The sequence below is a fragment of the Macrobrachium rosenbergii genome, chromosome 3 (assembly GCF_040412425.1).
Source record: "Macrobrachium rosenbergii isolate ZJJX-2024 chromosome 3, ASM4041242v1, whole genome shotgun sequence".
In the NCBI taxonomy this organism is placed as follows: Eukaryota; Metazoa; Arthropoda; class Malacostraca; order Decapoda; family Palaemonidae; genus Macrobrachium; species Macrobrachium rosenbergii.
Window position 1 is genome coordinate 60,355,473 of NC_089743.1, and position 22,538 is coordinate 60,378,010.

The following is a 22,538-nucleotide window of genomic DNA, read 5'->3' on the forward strand; positions in this document are numbered from 1 at the left end:
GCTCATGAAGTAAGAGCTATCGCGACTTCGGTGGCTTTCCAAAAGAATATGTCCCTGAATGATATTCTTGGTGCCACCTTCTGGCGAAGTAATTCAGTGTTCGCTTCGCATTACTTGCGGGATGTGAAGACGACATTTGAAGACTGCTCTTCGCTGGGACCATACGTTTCCGCAGACACGATGTTGGGAGAAGAGGGCAATACTCATCCTATCCTTTAGGGGTTAGGTAGTATTTTTTAATCTTGTTGTTGTATTTTTTGGTTGTTGGGTGGCCATTGAGATGGACGTCCCAATTTTTTAGCCTATGTTAGGTTCATTGCCTTAGATAGGTCGGTCAGGTGGTTGGTCGTTGCTCCTTTTCCCTCTCTGTATGGTCGCATGATCTAGTCCTATTGTGGTCACGCCCCCGTGGACAGGTCATCTAGATCTCTCCAGCTTTATAGGTCCCTACCTTGCTGGAGACTCTAGAAAAGCAGAAGCAGGCTTGGGTGACAGATAACCTCGAAGTCAGCTATGCTAACAGGTAAGGAACCAAGGCGTCAATCGCCTACATTTATTTGTTTCCTAAATCCTATTCTGTCTCTTCCCACCTCCAACGGTGGGATTCAGCTATATATATATATCTGGCAGGTAAGTGTCATGAACAAAATGATATTTTAATAATAAAATAAGGTTTGTTCATACTTACCTGGCAGATATATATACTTTTAGTGCCCACCCGCCTCCCCTCTTGAGACAGTGGCACTAGAAAATCTGAATAGAAAATGGGAATGGTTCCCGATTCCCGCCTCCCAGTGGCGGGAATGAGTACTAACCACCTGGCCACACTGCGTGTGCCGCGAGTTTTGAAATTCTGTCGGATTTCGGAGAAATACAGCTCTATATATATCTGCCAGGTAAGTATGAACAAACCTTATTTTATTATTAAAATATCATTTTTCTTCGTCTTGTAGACGCTCTTCGCCGAGCAGGCACCCGTCTCCCAGCAGGCGCTCATCATCGGAGGGAAGCGCCTCTCCTTCCAGGCGCCGCCAAAGTGATCGCCGCAGTACTTCTCCTTTGGACAGGCGCTGTCTTCCAAGCTCCCTCCTTCCAGCAGACACCGCTCTCCTGCCAAGCGTCCCGCTTTAGGGCCTCTTCTCCTGGAAGGCTCTCATCAGTGGACAGGACCCCCCTCTCCTGTCAGGGCGCCCGTCCGGTGTCAGGCGCCATTCTCCTGGCAGGCGCTCTTTGTTGGACAGGAGTGCCTCTCCATCCAGGCTCGCTTCTCCTGATAGGCGCTCTTCTTCTTTTAAGCCTTCCTCTCCGCCTGCTGCATTGGAGGAAGTATCAGAGGAGGAATCTCCTAAGGACGCTGGAGTTTCAGATTACAAACGGTTGGCTTCGGTTCTGATTCAGGAGTTTGGAGATTCTCTTTGTCATGCTGCCCCTCCTTCTCCGGGATCTTTGTGGGACAGCACCAAGTCAGCAAGACCCTCTTCGTTCGTCAAGATGCGCCCTATGATCTCGATGAGGAAAGCCTTTAAAGGAGTCGGAGAGTGGATGCAATCTAAGAAGGATGCAAGGCAAGACTGTTTTCTCTTTCCCCCCTTTGAAACTTTTGGGAAAGTCAGGAATGTGGTATGAGACCAAGGAGCCTATGGGGTTGGGGCTCCCCACATCAGCAGACGCAGATTTTTCTAATCTGGTAGACTCATCCAGGAGACTTTCTCTTTCATCAGCGAAGGCGACTTGGGGAATGAGCGAAATGGACCATCTCCTCAAGGGTCTTTTTAGAGTTGTGGAGGTTTTTCAACTTTATGGATTGGTCTCTTGGAGCTTTGGCCAACAGGACTCGGGACCCCGAATTCCTGTGTATGGATGACTTCGTGAGTGTTTTGTCTTGTTTGGACAAAGCCGTGAGGGACGGTTCCGCGGAAGTCGCTGCCTTATTCGGAGCTGGTATACTCAAGAAGAGGTCAGTATTCAGCTCTTTCCTCACGAAGTCCGTGTCTCCTCTTCAGAGATCCTCTCTTCTGTTTGCTCCTCTTTCTCCCCACTTTTTTCCTCAGAATTTGGTGAAGGAGATTTCTCGCTCTTTATCAGAAAAGGCGACACAGGATCTTTTGGCCTAGTCATCGAAGAGGATCAGACCTGCTGTCCCTTTCGCCAAGAAGGAGAAGGCTCCCTTTCAGGAGCCCTTTCGAGGTGGTCCTTCGTCTAGATCCTCCTTCAGAAGCAGAAGACCCGAGAGAAGAGGAAGATCTTCCTCTCGTCCGATCAAAAGGACTAAGTGAGGAACGAGTACTCCATACGACAGTGGGTGCCAGACTGTTACAATTCGCCGAAGTCTGGGCACAGAGATGGGCGGACGACTGGTCCCTCTCCATTCTAAGAAGAGGCTACCTTATCCCCTTCAGGGAAAGTCCTCCCTTAACATCAACTCCCAGGGAGTTATCCGCCAGCTACAGGGATCCCGTCAAGAACCAGGCTCTTCTTCTAGCAGTGGAGCAAATGCTAGAAAAGGAAGCCATAGAACCGGTTCAAGACCTCCATTCCCCGGGGTTTTACAATCGGCTTTTTCTGGTTCCGAAATCCTCGGGGGGTTGGAGACCGGTTCTGGATGTAAGCGCCCTGAATTTCTTCGTGATCAAGACGAAGTTCAAGATGGAAACTACCTCTTCGGTTCTTTCAGCTCTTCGTCCAGGGGATTGGATGGTCTCCCTGGACCTGCAGGACGCTTACTTCCACATTCCCATTCATCCCTCGTCAAGAAAATTCCTGAGGTTCGTGATTCAGGGAAAAGTTTTTCAGTTCAGGTCCCTGTGCTTTGGACTTTCGACGGCCCCACAAGTGTTCATGGGCATTTTAAGGAATGTGGCACGCTGGCTTCACTTAGAGGGAGTGAGGATATCAATGTATCTCGACGATTGGCTGATCTGAGCTCAATCGAAGGAAAGTTGTCTGGAGTACTTGTCGATCACCCTAAAACTGACACAGTCCCTTGGACTATTAGTAAATCTACAGAAATCCCAGGTTGTTCCGCAGCAGAGCATTGTTTACCTGGGGATTCGGATGGATTCTCGGGATTTTCTAGCCTTTCCATCCCAGGAGAGAATAGATCACTGCTTAGAAAAGGTGACAGTCTTTCTAAGGAGAGAACATTGTTCGGCGAGGGAATGGATGAGTCTGCTGGGGACCATTTCCTCGCTGGAACAGTTCGTCTCCTTGGGAAAACTTCATCTGAGACCGCTTCAGTTCTACCTAAAGGAGAGATGGGACCAGAAGTCTCAGGACTTAGCAACTTTGTTCCTAATTTTGGACAAGGTAAAGAGGATCTCAGCTGGTGGTTAGACCCTTGAAAATTAAGCAAAGGACTGTCTCTTCAGTTACGAGCCCTACCCTAGTGTTGTTCTCAGACGCCCGGAGTCGGGATGGGGGCAACACTAGGGTCGAGAGAAGTGTCAGGCACCTGGGAAGGAGACCAGGTGAACTGGCACATCAACAAGAAAGAGCTGACAGCGGTACATTTGGCTCTCATCAAGTTCGAGTTCCTAGTCTCAGGACAAGTAGTCCAAGTGAACTCAGACAACACTACTGCCCTGGCTTACATAAGGAAACAGGGAGGAACACATTCCTTCTCCCTTTACGAAACGGCAAAAACGTTGCTGTTATGGGCACAGGAGAGGAAGATCAGACTCCTCACCAGATTTGTACAGGGAGAAAGGAATGTGAGGGCCGACCTTCTCAGCAGGAAGGATCAGGTCCTTCCCACAGAGTGGACTCTCCATTCAGAAGTCTCTGAAAGCTGTGGAACCTGTGGGGAAGGTTGAATATCGACCTATTTGCAACCCACTGGAATGCAAGACTGAAAACTACTGCTCTCCGATATCGGACCCGAGAGCAGTTGCAACAGACAGTCTTCTCCTAGAATGGACAGGATTAGACGGGTATGCTTTTCCCCATTCAAGATCTTGGGAGAAGTGGTAGGAAGTTTGCGTCGTCGGAAGGAGCGAGACTGACCCTGGTAGCTCCGTTTTGGCCAGCTCAAGATTGGTTCACAGAGGTACTGGAATGGATAGTAGATTTTCCCAGATCGCTTCCACACAGGAACGATCTTCTCAAATCTCCCCGCTCTCAGACTAATCAAGGTCTGGTCAGAGCGAAAGGTTTTTCGCACAAAGCTGCGAAGGCTATTGCAAGAGCCAGGAGATCCTCAACCCTTCACGTCTACCAGTCGAAGTGGGAGGTCTTTAGAAGATGGTGCAGGACCTATAAGATATCCTCTTCCAGTACCTCTGTGACAAACATTGCTGATTTCCTTATCTTCCTGAGGGAACAATGCAACCTCGCTGTATCTACAATTAAAGGTTACAGGAGTATGTTATCATCAGTTTTCAGACAGAGATCTGAATATCTCTGAAAATAAAGACCTTCATGATCTTATAAGGTCTTTTGAAACGTCGAAATTCATGACTTCGAAGCCTCCCAGTTGGAATCTAGACATAGTCTTAAAATTCTTAATGTCTAAGAAATTCGAACCTCCTCATCAAGCTTCCTTCAGGGATCTCACCAGGAAGTCACTTTTCCTCTTTGCCCTCGCTTCAGCTAAGAGAATAAGTGAAATACAAGCCTTAGACGGTAAAGTTGGTTTTAAAGAAGTTCGGCTATATGCTCCTTTAAACCATTCTTCCTGGCGAAGAATGAAAATCCTTCTAAACCATGGCCAAGAACCTTTGAATTAAAAGGTCTTTCTTCAGTGACAGGACATGAGTTGGAGAGGACTCTATGCCCTGTCAGGAGCCTTAAATTCTACATAGAAAGGAAGAAATTACTGGGAGGATCGGTCGAAAGTCTTTGGTGCTCTGTCAGGGATCCTTCACGAGCGATCTCAAAGAATGCGCTTTTCTTTTTTATTAAGGACGTCATCAAGGAAGCGCATATCTCGTGTGAGGATGAGCACTTCAAGCTCCTTAGAGTGAAAGCACACGAAGTGAGAGCCATTGCTACATCCTTGGCTTTTCACAAGACGTTGTCTCTCCAGTCTATTATAGAGGCAACTTATTGGAGGTGTAACTCAACGTTCGCATCTCATTACTTACGAGATATTAGAGTAACGTATGATAAGTGCTTCTCTCTAGGAGCATACGTATCTGCGGATTCGGTGCTGGGACAGGGAGCTGAATCCAATCCTATTTAGTTTAGTTAATTCAGTTGTTTTTAAGGCCTGGTGATTTGTGTTTTTATGGTTGGTTGGAAGAGGTTGGTGGAGTTTTGCTTCCCCTTTCAATTCTTATCACTAACAAGGTTAGGATTGGTCAGGTGGTCGGGATTGGTTGTCATGTTCCTTGTATCTTTTATGGACACCTAGCTCTGTCATATAAGAGGGATAGCTCCCATTGATACGATTCAGGGGTAGGCTCGGTCATGTAAGTGGGTCAGTCCCCTTTGACACGATCCGCTATAGGCTCTGCCATGTTAGTGGGTCATCCCCCATTGGCACGATCCAGAAGGGCTGTCAGTCATAGGTCACATCCTTGCTGAAGCTCCTGAGGCAAGCAGACTCATAGACAGTATCCACGAAGTCTTCTGCCCAATCAGGTAAGAACCATGGTTTTTTTTGTTTATCCTACAACATATGTTGTTTCCCGTTTTTTAGTGATTTGCTGTCTCTTGCCCGCCTCCAAGGGTGCCAATCAGCTAAGTATATATCTGACGGGTAAGTTGCATGTACAAAAATGATATTTTTATGATAAAATAAAGTTTTGTACATACTTACCCGGCAGATATATACGACATTAACGGCCCGCCCAGCCTCCCCTCAGGAGACAGGTGGAAGAGAAAATCTGATTAGAAAACGGGAATGGTTCCTATTCCGCCACCCAGCGGCGGGTATGGTAGATCACCTGACCTACCTGTGCGTGTGCCATGAGTTTTGAAATTCTGTCGGGAATGTCGGAGACTATAGCTAAGTATATATCTGCCGGGTAAGTATGTACAAAACTTTATTTTATCATAAAAATATCATTTTACAGAAGAAACTAGTGCTCTTATATAGTAGACCGTGTTAGACTAGACAATGTTGGCCCAGTGCTCCATGATACTTTATTTCTTAAGCAGTACAATGTGGTGGCTGTCACCCATCTTGGTTTTATGGAACCCCACCAAAACAATAGTGCATCCACAAGCGCAGTCGCACAATATACTTTACAGTCCTCCTTCAGCGATGAAAAATACTCAGCAAAAGGGAAAAAAGCTACATGTAATTATTATCTGTATCATAAGGTAAAAAAATAAACCATTACAAATTGAATTCATCAGGAGATTTAATAACTGTACTTGATCTCCTCAAAATTGGGCTATGTGACACAGTAGGATAACTATTCAGAAATCTGCGCACCACCGGATGTAAGTTTTTCATATGATGCAGTGTAACTATATTTTGGAGTCGCAGGAACATTACATTCTGGTTGGGGCAATACCTCTACAGGGGTGGTCCCCATATGGGGTTTGTGCCATCAGTGCATCGGTAGACATTAATTAAGGTTTTTTGCAGCATGCCTTCAGCCCATAGCTGCAACCCTTTTCGTTCCTTGTACTGTACCTCCTTTCATATTCTCTCTCATCCATTTTACTTTCCACCCTCTCCGTTCAAACCTTTTACTGTCAGTTTCCATTTCAGCGCAGAATGACCTCTTAGGTCTCAGTGCTTGACCTTTGGCCTAAATTTTATATTCAGTTCAATACAGGGGGTGAACAATCAGCAGGCCTAAGTGAATCCTTAGGTAGATTATAAGAATTACATGTAAATCAGGGATTAGCTGATCATGATGTTGCTTCCATAACTTTTTACCAAAATTATGTATGTGGATTTAGTGATTTCTTACTCTTAGAACTTTAGAAACATCACCTTCAGTCCAAGGTTGTCCCTAAAATTTCTAGCAATTGGGTTTCCAGGGTGAATAACTTCATGGATAAAGATTTACATTTTTTTTTCACTTTTATTGGTCATTTTTAGTGACTCAGGGGTTTTCTTAAAACAACTAACAAACAACAATTCTGCAGGAGGCTTCCCTATACCACAATGCACACTTTTTTGGTAACTGTGCAAAAATTGACACACACACACTGGTATCGAAAGAATCACACTTGAACTTCTTCAGACCTTCTTTAAGCGTTCTAGCTGAAGGGTTACTTGGAGTTGGTGTTATGCGATTTATACTATTTTTCTTTTAAAAAGGCCCTAATTTCTTCTGAAACAAAATATGTTGCACTGTTACCGATGACATCATCAGGAATGCCAAAATTAGAAAACGTTCCCAAGGAGTTTATTTGTAACATTTGATGTCATTGAGGAAGTAATATGAACATCCAGAAACTTAGAATAAGCATCCACAATCAGAAGAAAATATTTATTATAAATAGGTCCAGAATAGTCTGCATGAAGTCTTGACCATGCCTTACCAGGTTGATGATGAAGAAAGAACTGGAGCTTGGTTTGGTTGAAAATTACCAAAAAAAAAGCATGACAATTCTGTGTTACTTCTCTAAGGTCTGGATCACTCCTATGCCACTGGACCCAATTCCTTGCTTTGGCCTTCATTGCATTTATTCCATTATGACCACTGTGCAGGTTTCCAACACCTTACTTCTTAAAACAGCAGCTATGACAATTCTGTCTCCATATATTATTACATTATCATATAAGCTCAGATCAGATTTGACAGCTACTGTATATTTAGATAACCTTACGTCACTCTCATGTTCAACCAAATTAAGAGTTGTGAATGAGTAAGCTCAGAAATTCATTGTTTGTAGTGCACTTCTTAGTAACCTCAAAGGATATATCCTCAAAATTTAAAGTTTCCCGTAGTTGAATACAGGTATACAGTATTCAACTGGGGTTCCTACTTCGAGATCGTTATTAACTGGTAATCTACCAAGGGCATTTGCCATTACATTTTCTTTACGAGACTTCTAAGATCAGAATCGTACTGTGATGATAACAGAGTCCAGTGCTGAGTGCAAGCATTAACTTGATTATGAATTTAATGCCCTTGATTAAGCAAACCTAATAGGGGTTTATGGTCTGAGCCTCAAATTTCCTGCCCAGGATGAAACACCTAAATCTGTTTAAGCCAAAAAATAAGCAGTTCCTTCTCAGTTTCTGTAACTATAGTTCTGTTCAGTTGAAGTGAACTTTATACTTGAGAACTACATAGGCATCTTTCCACCAGCTTGTAGCAAAGCACAGCCTACTCCAACAGGTGAAGCGTCAACCTCGAGTGCCCATTGACACTCCATCATAGTTATACAGTAATGGTTCTTATTGCTAAATCTTTTTTTAATATATGTAACTTAATAAGTAATTACATTGCTTATACTTTCTCTTGCTGGCAGCTTTAAAATTTTGAAATTTGTGGTAGCACTAGTGTCGGTGTAGGTAACTAGACCCCGCCCACTTGCGGGGTAAGAGAGGAACGACTTCAACATCGAGATTCAATTGTTTTTCTGCCGGCTCCGACAGTGGTTCAGTTGTGAGCAGTCAGCTTAAATTTTGGCTTTTGTCATTTTTCCTTTTGAGATTCTTCTTTGGGTGGAGTACTGGTACTCTACTCTACAGCTTTTGTATTTATGTTAGGTTTTCTTAGCAAGACCGTTAATTTTCAATTTAGGATGCTTTTTCTTCTATTTGATTTAGATTTTAACTTGATTGTTGACTTCTTAGACTTAGTATGCCTGACTCTAGTGCTACTATCCTATGCTATTGCAGCAAAGACTGCAATACTAGGCTTACTAAAGAGAAATATGACTCTCACTCTATGTGCGTAGAATGTAGGGGACAAGAGTGTTCAGTTGATTGAACCTGTGTGACTAATGTTCAGAGTCGGATGCTAGAAAATGGAAGGTTTTGGGGTTTCATTTAGTGAAATTAGACAGAGACAGGAAAGTAAGGCGGCTGCTAGAGCTGAAAAACAGACCGTAGATAGCAAGACCATGGTTAGTTCTGCTGATGATGATATTCCTGCTCTACCTCTGCCTGCTCCTGCAGTGTCACCTGTTCCCAATTCTCTGACTATTCAACCTAATCCTTTACCCAGCTCTCTTGCCTCCGAACGTGACCCCCATGCCAGCCTCGAGTCAAAACTCGCATGTAATTTTGATGTCAAGATGGGGTTAATTGTGGATACTGTGACCCAGTTGGGTGCTTCAATGCGTGTCCTTGTGGACAAAGTGGAAGAAAGTACTAGTGTTAGTGAAGTGCCAGTGGAGGTGATGGCTGCTCATCCCGCCAACACTCCTAGTCAAAGGTCACTGGCGCACTCCCCTACACCTGGGAGCAGTCGCACCAGAGACCCAAAGTAGGGTCTGCCCACGGCCAGTCATTGCCTCAGTCAGACTTGTTGCAACTTCCCAGGTCACGGCAAAGGATAGCTGTTGGAAAGGCATCCAAATGGAAGTGAGTAGGCTATCCTTGAGTTCTGAGGCTTCCAGCCCTGAGAATAGGCTCTGCTGGCACTTTAGTGATGAATTGCAGCCACTGAAAAGGCCTGCAGTGGACACGGTCTGCTCCCCTCAAGTGGCTTACAAGAAATTTAGGGAGCCCCTGCAACAGCCTTCTTGTAGTTTCTGGGATTCCCGAGAACGCTTTTCTCCAGTGTATCCTGTGCGTGAGGCCAAGCGTTTGTTGTCTGCTTCAAGACCCTCCTTGTCTCATGAGCACCCAAGAGCAAAGTTAAGTATACCATAGTTTAACCAGACCACTGAGCTTATTAACAGCTCTCCTAGGGCTAAGAACCAATTGGTTACCTAGCAGTGGGACCTACAGCTTATTGTGGAATCCGAACCACATTATAACAAGAAATGAATTTCTATCACCAGAAATAAATTCCTCTAATTCTTCATTGGCCGGTCGGAGAATCGAATGCGGGACCAGCAGAGTGCTAGCTGAGAACGATACCTACCCGTCCAATGAGGTACTGCACCCAAGAGCAACCGACCTCCCAGCAACAGATGGACGCTCGGTAGCTCCTGAGCACCCAGTAACACCTGAGCATCCATTAGCGCCTGTTCCTCCATTAGCGCCCTTCAGTATCCGAGCACCCTTCAGTATCTGAGCGCCCTTCAGCGCCCAAGACTTGAGCTCACGGACAGATTTTGCCTTCCTTGGAACACTCAGCACTTTCCCTGACGCATCTGGCACCTGATGCCAAATGCCTGACGACAGCTATCCCGACGCTTTCTGCAAACATGACCGACCCATCGCTAGCTCCCATTCAGCGTCAGCTGGCGGACATCTTAAATTTACCCAAGAGAGAGCCTTCTTCTTTGGCCCAGGCCCCTCAAGATTTGATTCTATCCCGTTTCGTTGGAGGATGAGGGTGAAGTTGGTGAAGTGGATCAGGGCTCCCCTCTGACAGCTTAGGCAGCTTTATTGATGTACTTGCTGCAGAACTTTCTGGAATTCTTCTCGACTCTGGCCATGGCCTCCCCAGCTTCGACGTTTGTCATCAGTGACAAGCCTTCCAACTCCTCCAGGTTACTGAAGATGGTGCTCTCATCTTCTGCTAGGAAGGCTCTCAGTGAGCTGGACGGCTGGCTTATGGAGAAGAGAGAGCAGGGGAAGTCTTCCTTCAGCTATCCTCCCCCTCGTCTTGTGCGCTGGAGGTATTCTTTGTACGAGACCAGAAAAGCTCCCTCACTGGGAGTGGCTGCCTCCTCCCAGGGGGACTTTTGGGGACTTATTGACTCGTCTAGGAGGTCAGCCTTTGCCGTCGCTAAGGTGATGTTCTCCCCTACAGAACTCGAACACCTTTTGAAGAACTTGTTTAGGATTTTTGGAGTTTTAAGATTTTTAGGCTGGTCAGTGAAGGCCTTGGCCCGCAAGATTAAGAATTGCTCCTCGCTCCCTGAGGAAGTCTCATCGGATTGGCTGAGTGTCCTTTCGTGCACAGATAGTCACTCCTCTTCATCTAAGAAGCATCTTCTTTCTGATTCCAAGTGCCCCGCTTCTAATGTACAATGAAGTTCTTCGTCTAAGCGCCTAGATTCGAACGAGTGCCCAGTAGCGGCTGAGTGCCATATATTACTTGAATGCCTGCCTTCAATTAATTGCCCTGAATCAGCTAAGCTTCCTGTAGTGTTCAAGCTTCTTGAAGCACCCAAGCTGCCTGAAGCACCTGAAGTGCCTGAGCTGCCTGAAGTGCCCGAGCGCCCTGTAGCACCCGATTTCCCTGACACTGCTGCATGCTTTAGAGCTCCGACTCGTTGTAGTGCATCGTCTCCTCCACCTTCCACCAGTGCCTCGGGGGGAACCAACCAGTGTTGTGATGTTGGCTTCCAAGCTTCAAGTGCCAGCTTCGTCCAGTTTGGTGACGAATTGTCAGTCTGCTTCAAGTTTGGATCCAGCTTTAGCTCCGCTTCAGCGCAAGTTGGATAACATTCTGCAACTTCCTCATGGACCATCCACTGCTAAGGCACCTCTATCAGATGCTCCTTTGTCTCTGGTTTGGTCTGAAGAGGATTCAGATCAAGATTCTCCAATGACTCCTTACACGCCACTTCTGAAGTTTTTACTCCAGAATTTCTCAGAATTCTTCTTGCCTGCAACTCTTTCGTCCCCGACTTCGTCTTTCGGACACTGCTGGACTACCCAAGTTGGTTCTCTCATCCTCATCCAAGAAGGTCCTTAGTGAAGTGGAGAACTGGCTTTCCGAGAAGAGGGAATATGGGAAGGCTTGCTTTAGTGTTCCTCCTCGTCTTTCTAGGTCTCGCTACTTGTCTTATGCTACCGGGGAAGCTCCTTCCCTGGGAGTGGTTGCCTCTTCCCAGGGGAACTTCTCTGGTCTCATTGATGCAGGCCATAGATCCGCGCTATAATCAATGCAGGTCTTCTCTTCGGCACAAGAGATGGACCACCTCCTGAAAAGTCTTTTTAAGTTTCATGGACTGGTCTTTAGGCGCTCTCACCAAGAAAGCTCAAGAGCCATTGCTTCCGCCTGATTACTTGTCAGAACTTCTGAGTTTTCTCTCCTGCGCTGACAAAGCAGTCAGGGGAAGTTCGCAGGAGATTGCTTTGCTAGGCCTATACGCAATGGGTGTGCTCAAGAAGAGGAAACTTTGGGTTCCTTTACGTCTAAACGTGTTGCTTCATCCCAAAAGTCAGCGCTTTTATTTTCCCTGCTGGACAAACATCATCCTTTCCCACAGACAACTGTTAGTGAGATTGTTTCTACCCTTCATAAGAAGTCCACACAGGATCTTCTGACAGTCGACGAAGCGACAGAGATTGGTCCGCAGTACCCACCAGGGCTTCCTCTCCTCTGCTGTCTACTCCCTTTCGGGCAGCGGGGCGGGGGATAGACAGAGATCTCAATCTAGGCCCAGAGGATCAGTTACGTTCATACCCCAAGCCATCAAGAAGTCATCAACTAAACCTTCAACCCGCAAGTGAGACCTCAGTCCTCCATGCCCCAGTGGGTGTGAGGCTCCTTCTCTTCTGGGAGAGATGGAGTTCGAGAGGGGTGGACCAGTGAGTAGTCAAAGTACTCGAGGGTTATTCTATCCCCTTCAGGTAGAGGTCTCCCTTGACCAATACTCCCGTCACCTTGACGGCTTACTCCAAAGGATCGGAGAGGTATTCGGCCTTCTCAGAGGAGGTTTACTCTCTCATCAGCAAGAAGGCCATAGAATTAGTCAGTAACCTCAAGTCGATGGGGTTTTACAATTGACTCTTTGTAGTGCTCAAGTCTTCAGGGGGATGGAGACTCATGCTAGATGAGAGTGCTTTGATTGCCTTCATAGAGAAGACAAAATTCAAAATGGAAACAACACAATCGGGTCTTGCTTCCATCTGTCCGGGGATTGGATGATCTCCTTAGACATGCAGGATGCATATTTTCACATCCCTGTTCACAAGGATTCAAGAAAATACCTCAGGTTTGTCTTCAGGAACCCAGTTCATCAATTCAGAACTCTTTATTTTGGCCTCTCGACTGCCCCACAAGTTTTTACAAGAGTACTCGCTCCCGTAGCACGTTGGCTACATCTAGCAGGGGTAAAGATCATACTGTGCTTTATTTAGACAACTGGCTACTTCGCTCTCCCACGAAGAATCAGTGATTGGAGGACTTACAGAAGACAAATTGCATGACTCAAGATTTAGGACTTATTGAATCTCCAGAAATCTCAACTAATTCCCACTCAGAGAATTCTCTGTTTGGGGATTCTGATAGACTCTCGGAGTTTTCGGGCTTCGCCGTCCCCCAAGAGAGTGGAGGACTGTTTAGGGAAGGTGGAGTTGTTTCTCACCCTTCATTCGTGCACAGCAACTCAGTGGATGAGTCTTTTAGGTACACTAGCCTAATTGGAGCAGTTTCTAAGACTAGGGAGACTGCCCATGAGGCCACTAGTTTTACTTGAGAGCCTGCTGGGATCAGAAGGCACATCAAGATCTTCACTCCTTTCTTATCACAGCAGAAATAAAGGAGGACTTGCATTGGTGGAAGTCAAAAGAAAGATTGACTGAGGGGAAGTCTCTTCTCCCAGTGAGCCCCGACCTAGACTACTACTCCGACGCGTCGGATCTGGGTTGGGGAGCGCTCCTCAGGAACTGAGAAATCTCGGGAATTTGGTCCCCGAAGGAGAAACAGCTTCACATCAACCTTTGAGAATTAAAAGTGATTCACTTGGGTCTCAATTATTTTGCAGCAGAAGTCTGCAACAATATGGTCGCAGTGCATGCAGACAACACTACAGCCTTGGCTTACATAAGACATCAAGGGGGAATGCTCTCATTCTCCCTGTGCAAGATAGCAAGCGATCTGTTGTGCTGGGCAGACCAGAACCAAACCCAATTAGTCACAAGGTTTATCCAAGGCAAATGCAGTGTCCTGGCCGACGAACTAAGCTGCCAGAATCAGACTTCGTTAGACAATCAAGCGTGCTCCAACCTTTGGAGATTATGGGAACAACCAACCCTAGACTTATTTGCAACGTCTTGAAATCACCGTCTACCTCTGTTCTGCTCCCCTGTTCCAGATCCTCTTGCGTTGGGCAACAGATGCGATGATTCAAGATTGGTTGAATCTGGACCTTTACACTTTTCCACCCTTCGGAATGATAAGGGAAGTTCTCAAGAAGTTCCGCTCTCAAAGCAGTGTAAGAATGACTGGTGGCCCCCGTTTGGCCACAGAACGAATGGTTCCCAGACCTTCTGGATCTCCTCATAGACTTTCTAAGGCTCCTCCCTGCTATTCCAAGTCTTCTCAGACAACTGCACTGCAGGATTTTCCATCAAGGCCTGTCCACTCTGGCCCTGACAGGCTTTCGGCTGTCAGTAGACTTGTCCGAATAAAAGGTTTTTCGCAATCGTCGGTGGAGGCCATTGCCAAATGTAGATGTGCCTCTTCCAACAAGCTCTACCAGGCAAAGTGAAAGTTTTGTAGTACCTGGGGCAGAAGAAACAGAGTTTCATCTTCCCAGACATTTATCCCTCAAATAGTGGATTTTCTTCTTTTCTTGAGGACTTCTCTAGGAAGGTCTTCTTTCACCAGAAAAGGCTGCAGAGCAATGCTCAGCTCTGTTTTCTGTCACAGAGGCCTCGACAATTCTGCTAATCAGGATATTTCAGACCTAATTAAGTCATTCAACACCACCAGATCTAGAAAGGAGGAGAATTTCACTTGGAATCTAGATGTGGTGCTTTAAGTGGTTATCAAGTGGGAAGGCAATAATACAACTGGGATGATGGTTCTCTTTTTTAAAATGTCAAAGTAGGTTCTGAAAAGTCCTTAATCGACCTCACTTGCCTCGTGACCCTGCCACAAACTTGTTGATCCGTGCTAGTCTAAATTGTACCTTATGTTTGTGTTTTGCTTGTGGCTGAGACTTTGCTTAACTTTACCGCATCATATTTTTGAACTTATACAGTGAACTCCCCGTATTCGCGGGGGATGCGTCCCACACCACCCCGCAAATAGCTAAAATCCGCAAATACTTAAAACCCCTCAAAAAACACTTAGAACTGCCCATTTTGATAGTTTAAACACGGAAAAAACCTGTAAAAATGCATATACTTGAGTATTTTAATAGTTTTATCACAAAAAGTGCATTTATTCATGAAAATTATATGAAAATACAGTAATTAGTGAATATTTCTCAGTGAAAAATACTGCGAATGGGCGAATTTTCCGCGAATGATGGCTAGATTTGTTCTACAGAGAAACCCGCAAATGTGCGAGTCCGCAAATCATGAGAACGCGAATACGGGGGGTTTACTGTATTGTGATTAGTAATCGGGAATAACAATGCCACATGTGAAGAAGAAGAAGAAGCCAGTTAAGGAAGTGATGAAGAAAAAGGAGTCTTTAACTGTTGAAGTTAAGTAAGAAATGACTGCCAAGCATGAAGCTGGCACACGTGTCCGACTTAGCTCGAGAATATGGCAGATTTATGTCGACAATATGTACCATTCTAAAGAAGAAAGAGGAAATAAAGGCATTAGACACTGCAGTAGGAGTAACAAGAATATCGTTTAAGCAGTGTGAAATGTGGGAAAATTTAAAAAAATTTGTAGAAACAAACAATCCAAGGCGCGCAGAAGCAGAACATGGCACCACTATGTTTGATGATGTGGGGCTAAATATCGCAAAAAGCAAGTGTCACTTGATAGGTATTTTACCTTAACAAAAAGAAGTGATTCGGGCGAATCAAGTGTAAGTGATAGCAAGCAGGTGAAACATATTGAAAAAGAAAAATCAGCCAAGCCCGGTCCCAGTGGCACATCTGGGAATTCAGTGGTAAGTGAACCCCCGTCTCCCACCCAGTAACCCATCACCATCCCCTCCCTCACCTCTCTACTACATCACTAGCGCTGTCCCGAACACTCGCTCGAGGTAAGACTCTCTTTCAATTTTTTTTATTGTTACTGCATTGCATTTGATTGTTTTTATATTGTATGACTGTTAAATTTATTCTTATATTTTTTTTACGTGAATTGTTACTGCTTTTACGTACATACAGTACAGTCATGTTTTTACTGTCTCTTCTCCTTCCCTTCTTAACTAAATGCTCCCTCCCCTATCTCAAGTCAGCTGTGCATCATCTTTTATGTTAAATTTTATTGTGAAATGCTTTATTCTTTTATTTATTTTGTTAAATATGGTTATCATAAACGATATATTCTGCTTGCGCTTAAAATAATTGTGTTGAAATGGTACAAAGAGTTGACATGGGGGAAATTCTTGAGGGTGGGACAAATTAACTGAATACCCATTATTCCTTATGGGAATATTCAGATCGATATACTAATATTTCGATATACAAATTGGAATTTGGAACGAATTAAATTCGTATACCAAGGAGCTACTCTATTTATCTTACTTATTCAGAATGTCAGGATTGGGCCGAGCAGAAGTGACTGATATCGCATTTAGCAAGTTTGGATAGGAATTGAAATAGGAAGGTGGCCCTTAGGGCCAAAAATAAGGCTAGTGTAGCTCCTGGTCCATCTCCTCCTGTGTTAGGAGATAGTGCTGTTTTTTTTCCTCAGATCCCTGCTTTGTATCCAGTCCTTAGCCCTCCTACTTCATTATCACATACTCCGTTACCAGGTTCCCGTGCTTCCAATCTCGACACCATTGCCAGTCTTAAATCTAGGTTCGATAAGAAATTTTAATATTTAGCAAGCACGGTAATGGAATTGGGTATGCCAGTTAAAGCCTTTCTGGAAAGGGCTTCCAGTGTTCCCAGTGTCAGTAGTGCAGTGCAAAGTGACAGTGTTGTGCATAATGAGGTGGTGGCTACCCATACCACCAGTGCTCCTAGAAGAAGGTCCCTGTCCCTCTCCCCCGCACCGGGGAGAAGACATACCGGAGGTCCAAGGGAGACTGGTGGGGTTTGTCCATGGGTAGTTGCCCCTCCACCGAGCCTGTTGTCCATTCCCAGGCTGCGGCTGACTGCTACTGGTAAGACGTCTCTGTTAGTGCTGATTGTCTGTCATTGGACTCCGGTGACTTGTCGCCCAGCAGGACGCGCCAGTAGCTCTGAGTTGTCACCTCTAGGCGTTTGAAGAGGCATTCCACCATTGCAGACAGTTCTCCTTCTCCTGTTAAGAGGTATAAGGAGACAAGTGCCAGTCACAACCTTCGTGCGGCTTCACCGTTCCACCTTCGGACAACCAGAAGTCTGTGAGGTTTTCAAGTGACCAGTGCTTGTGCCTAGATCCTCTGATCTTCCTCTTAAGCGTCCATCAACCTCTTCTCTTCAGTCTTGGGCTTCCAAGCGCCTGTCTCCTTTCAGTCACGTGTCACTCTCTTCAGCGCCACACTCAGCTTCTTCAACCCACGTGACGCCAACATCAGTCCGCTCGGCGCCAGCTGCTGAGGGCTCAGCGCCAACCTCGCCGCTTCCGCACCCGTCTTTGCAGGAAGATTCTTCCATGTCTCCAATTTCATCGGATGCAGAGCACAATTCCACCCCTTCGTCAGCTTACTCCAGTTTGCGAAAGTTCTTCCTGGCAAACTTTCATGACTTTTTCAAGCCTGCTTCTTCTGCTTCGCCTACGTCTACTTATACTTAACAAGCAGTTACATAATCGGAGCCCACCCTCCTCCCCGCAATGGACATTTGGGCATCAAACGAATTGAAGCTCCTTGCTGAGTTGTACCTATCAGTCCTGAAAGTGGGCGTGATCCTGTTACCTACGCTAGCAATGGTGGTGCCACTGAGAAAATTTGAATTCTTAAGATTGCTACGTGGAAAGCTAGTAGCTATGTAATTGCTTGGTAAGTATATATAAAACTATTTTATCATAATGTCATTTTCATCGAATTGCAACAGCTTTTGGTAGGTGTACTACAGCTGTATCATTTTCCTATACACAGGCAGTCCCCGGTTATCGGCGGGGGTTCCATTCTGACGGTGTGATGATAACTGAAAACTGCCAATTTTGGTTTTTTTTTTTGTTTTTTTTCTGCAGTTTTTGGGGCTTACTGGCGCCGAAAAGCGCTGAAAATTGCCGATTTTCGGTTATTGATGCCTCTGTTAGGTATGTATCGGTGCCAGTACCCAATCATCGGCACCAATAAGCGGAAATCGGCGATTTTCGTTGCTGGACAATCATCATCTATGTCGTTCTTGTGAATGTCGCCTCCACTCTATGGTTGTGAGTTTAGAGTACCATACAGAAGAGACACAGCACTATACACCTGCAATGCTGCTGTTGCTGCAATGAAAGCCACATTCTTAGGATGTATTATTACGCTAGAAAACCACTCACAAACAGTTCAAACAAGTAACTGATCATCTACAATTGTACAAAGAGGGGAAAACACTCTTTGCTATTTTGTGCATTGTTACTTTCTGGATGTAGCCAATTAAAGAAAGGTATGTTTATGATGCATATGCCTGTCAGCCATCAAAGAGGGAAAATCACAATGACGTACTTATTTCCACCAACAACGAGGAAGCGTACAAAAACAAAAATGCTTGGCCGCCAATGCACCCTCTACCATATGTTATTAAATTGATGACATATCTGTATCAGCCAATAAACAATGATAAACAGAGTGGTGTTTCATGATATGTTAGGTAATGTTATGCATTTAAGACAATAACAGTCATGAAAGCTTGTTCACTGTCTCTACCTCTTACACTTTGTGGGTGTTATAAGTTGTACATATATAGGTGTGTTTTAGTGTGGTATCACTCATTCTCTCCTTTTTTTTTCGGTGATTTGTTTCAGTACAAGTTTAGTTGACTCAAATATATTATCACATGTACAGTAAACCCCCCGTATTCGCGTTCTCATGGTTCGCGGACTCATGCATTCGCGGGTTTCTCTGTGGAACATATCTAGCCATCATTCACGGAAAATTCACCCATTCGCGGTATTTTTCACTGAGAAATATTCACTAATTACTGTATTTTCATATAATTTTCATGAATAGATGCACTTTTTGTGATAAAACTATTAAAATACTCAGGTATAAGCATTTTTACAGGGTTTTTCTTGGTTTAAGCTATAAAAATGGGCAGTTCTAAGTGTTTTTAGAGGGGTTTTAAGCATTCGTGGATTTGACCTATTCGCAGCGGGGTGTGGGACGCATCCCCCATCAACACTGTAGTATATATCATAACAGAACACGAGAATATTTTAGCACTGTTCATATACTGTATGTTCATATTCACAGTAAAATATTAATTGAAAGAATGAAAATTTCATCATGAATTTTGTCACAGATGTTGGCAAAACGTGATATCAGCTATGTTTTATTCTCATTTGGGTTGTAAATATTGTTTTTCATCTTTTATGCAGTAAAAATTATGACAAGCACATAAAAGTAAAAAATGGGAAATACATCAAGCACAGTGCAGAGAGAGAGAGAAAAATTGAGGTATTGCCAATTTTAAAGCCTATAGCACACATTCTCCTTCCCTTTTTTTTTATTTTTATTTATGCTATTCTCATTCTTGTTTTTTATTTTGATTAAAATGAGGAAGTACTGTACAGTAAAAATAAAAGTGAGAATCACATCAAATAAAAATCCTAAAAAAAGGAAGGAGTATGTGTATGAGTAGACTTTAATGTAGGTGATACCTCAATTGTTTTCTCTCTCTCTCTCTCTCTCTCTCTCTCTCTCTCTCTCTCTCTCTCTCTCTCTCTCTCTCTCTCTCTACCCCCGTATCTTTTTTTTTTTTTGTGCTTGATGTATTTCATTACAAGTTACAGTAAAGTACTTTACATATCCTTTGAGTATGGGTTCTCACGGCCTGATTGAGTAATGGCATACAAACCCTTTACATGATGTTCTGGAAGTCTAGCAACTGTTACATCCCATATGTTCAGTATGCTAGATTTGCAGGGCCCCTTCATCTGCTCTTAAACAGACCAGGAAGGTAACACCCAAGCTTGGACAAACCTAGCAGTCGGTTCAGAGAGTACCCAGATTCCTCCCACCAATGAATAAATCTCTTATGTAAAGATTGAAGGCTTGTATTTGTGTAGGAACAAATAGCAAATTTTTTAAGTAATTTGTATTTTTCCTAATATAAAAACCTGAAGTTCTTCACATTAATAGCCCCTCAGCCACCCCTCAATCTGGCACTGGACTGGAAGGCAAAGCAGACTGCATACTGATAGGTGGGCAGGGCTTCCCCCACCTGTGGCTAGTTAACAATCTTGTCTGAAAGTTAAACAGCTGTTCCAGCTCATATTTGCAAGCTAAATACTATGTAAAGAACTTCAGTTTTGTATCCTAGAAAAAATTACGTTAGAAATTTGCTATACAGTAAACTCCCCGTATTCGCGTTCTCATGATTCAAGGACTCATGTGTTCTCGGATTTCTCTGTGAAACGTATCTACCCATTATTTGCGGAAAATTCACCCACTCGCGGCATTTTTCACTGAGAAATATTCGCTAGTTACTGTATTTTCATATAATTTTCATGACTAAATGCACTTTTTGTGATAAAACTATTAAAATACTCAGGTATAAGCATTTTTAGAGGGGTTTTCTTGTGTGTAAACTATCAAAATAGGCAGTTCTAAGTGTTTTTAGAAGGGTTTTAAGTATTCACAGATTTTAGCTATTTGCGGGGGGTTGCAGTACGCATCCCCCACGAATACACTGGGCTTACTGTATATCCTTGTACATTTGAGAACTTATTTCACTTTGGCATGCTAACAGTTGAAACCTTTCCAGGTGGAAAAAGTTTGTTGATGATAAATTTTATTATCCCGAGCAATTTTGTCTTTGCAGATGCCAAGTATTAAGCTCCAGAGTAGTGATGGGGACACCTTTGAAGTGGATGTCGAAATAGCAAAACAGAGTGTTACCATCAAAACTATGTTGGAAGATCTAGGTAAGAGTTTTTTTTTTTTTAAGCCTGTCTGTTTTATGACCATTTAATAGTAACTGGTTCAGTTTTTGTAATTAATAGTACTGAGTAGCCCTTCAAGTGTGATAATAAATGCAGTTGATACTATTTGTTTAATGTAGATTCAAATGCATTTTTAGTTTTCTGTAAAAGAAAACTACTGAGATGGCAATTTGTCTGTCTGTCTGCACTTTTTCTGTCTGCCCTCAGATCTTAAAAACTACTGAGGCTAGAGGGCTGCAAATTGGTCTGTTGATCATCCACCCTCCAATCATCAAACATACCAAATTACAGCCGTCTAGCCTCAGTGGTTTTTATTTTATTTAAGGTTAAAGTTAGCCATGATCATGCATTTGGCCTTCTATAGGTGCCAACAACATAGGCCACCACTGGGCCATGGCTGAGAGTTTCATACAGCATTATACACCATACAGAATACTCGATTGCGCCAAAGAAACTTTGGCACATTTTTACATGTTTTGGTTTTGGATTCAGTTTTATGATAGATTAGCTTTTTTTTTATCTTAGTGCAACTTGTACCTTGTTAACATTTAACATTGAAAGAACTGGTAGTAGTATATATATTTAGTTGTTGATTGACTATTTATGTCAGCGTTAGCTTAATTTTGTAAGACATTATATTTTTATAATTAACCCTTAAACGCCTACTGGACGTATCATACGTCGACTAAAATTGTCTGTTGGATGCCAAGTGGACGTACCGTACGTCGACTACAAAAAATTTCAACCTTCGGTCAACTTTGACTCGACCGAAATGGTCGAAAAACGCAATTGTAAGCTAAAACTCTTACATTCTAGTAATATTCAATCATGTACCTTCATTTTGCAACAAATTGGAAGTCTCTAGCACAATATTTTGATTTTGGTGAATTTTTGAAAAAAACTTTTTCTTACGCCCGTCATGTAACTCGGCCGAAAAATTTCAGAAATTCTTTTGTCATTTTGTCGTAATTTTTGCACTGTTCTATATTAGCCGTTACATAAAGTCTTATATATGAAAATGTGCGCAATTTCATGTACAATACAACAGAAAATAACTCATGGTTGTAGCTTTTATCAGTTTTGAAATATTTTCATATCACGATAACTGCCAAAATTTCAACCTTTGGTCAACTTTGACTCGACCGAAATGGTAAAAAAATGCAATTGTAAGCTAAAACTCTTACATTCTAGTAATATTCAATCATTTACCTTCATTTTGCAACCAATTGGAAGTCTCTAGCACAATATTTCGATTTATGGTGAATTTTTGAAAAAAACTTTCCTTACGTCCGCGCCAGAAATTCTTTCGTCACGTTGTCGTAATGTTTTATATTAGTCGTTAAATAAAGTTTTTTATATGGAAATGTGCACAATTTCATGTAGAATACAACAGAAAATAACTCATGGTTGTAGCTGTTATCAGTTTTGAAATATTTTCATATAAATCACGATAACTGCCAAAATTTCAAGCTTCGGTCAACTTGAACTCGACCGAAATGGTAAAAAAACGCAATTATAAGCTAAAACTCTTACATTCTAGTAATATTCAATCATGTACCTTCATTTTGCAACAAACGATAAGTCTCTAGCACAATATTTCGATTTATGGTGAATTTCTGAAAAAAAAAACTTTCTCCTTACGTCTGCGCGTGGTAACTCGGCCGAACATCTCAGA

General features: G+C 43.5%; 1 protein-coding gene across 2 annotated transcripts in view; it reads left to right on the forward strand.

The window, feature by feature from the left end:
• The window catches only part of LOC136856150 (S-phase kinase-associated protein 1), a 70,277-nt gene that overhangs the window by 9,667 nt on the left and 38,072 nt on the right, over window positions 1–22,538 (forward strand). For both annotated transcript variants that reach the window (XM_067133819.1, XM_067133827.1), the window contains one exon: window positions 20,743–20,845. In XM_067133819.1, the coding sequence (XP_066989920.1) occupies window positions 20,743–20,845 (103 nt within the window). The remainder of the gene's footprint in view (window positions 1–20,742; window positions 20,846–22,538) is intronic.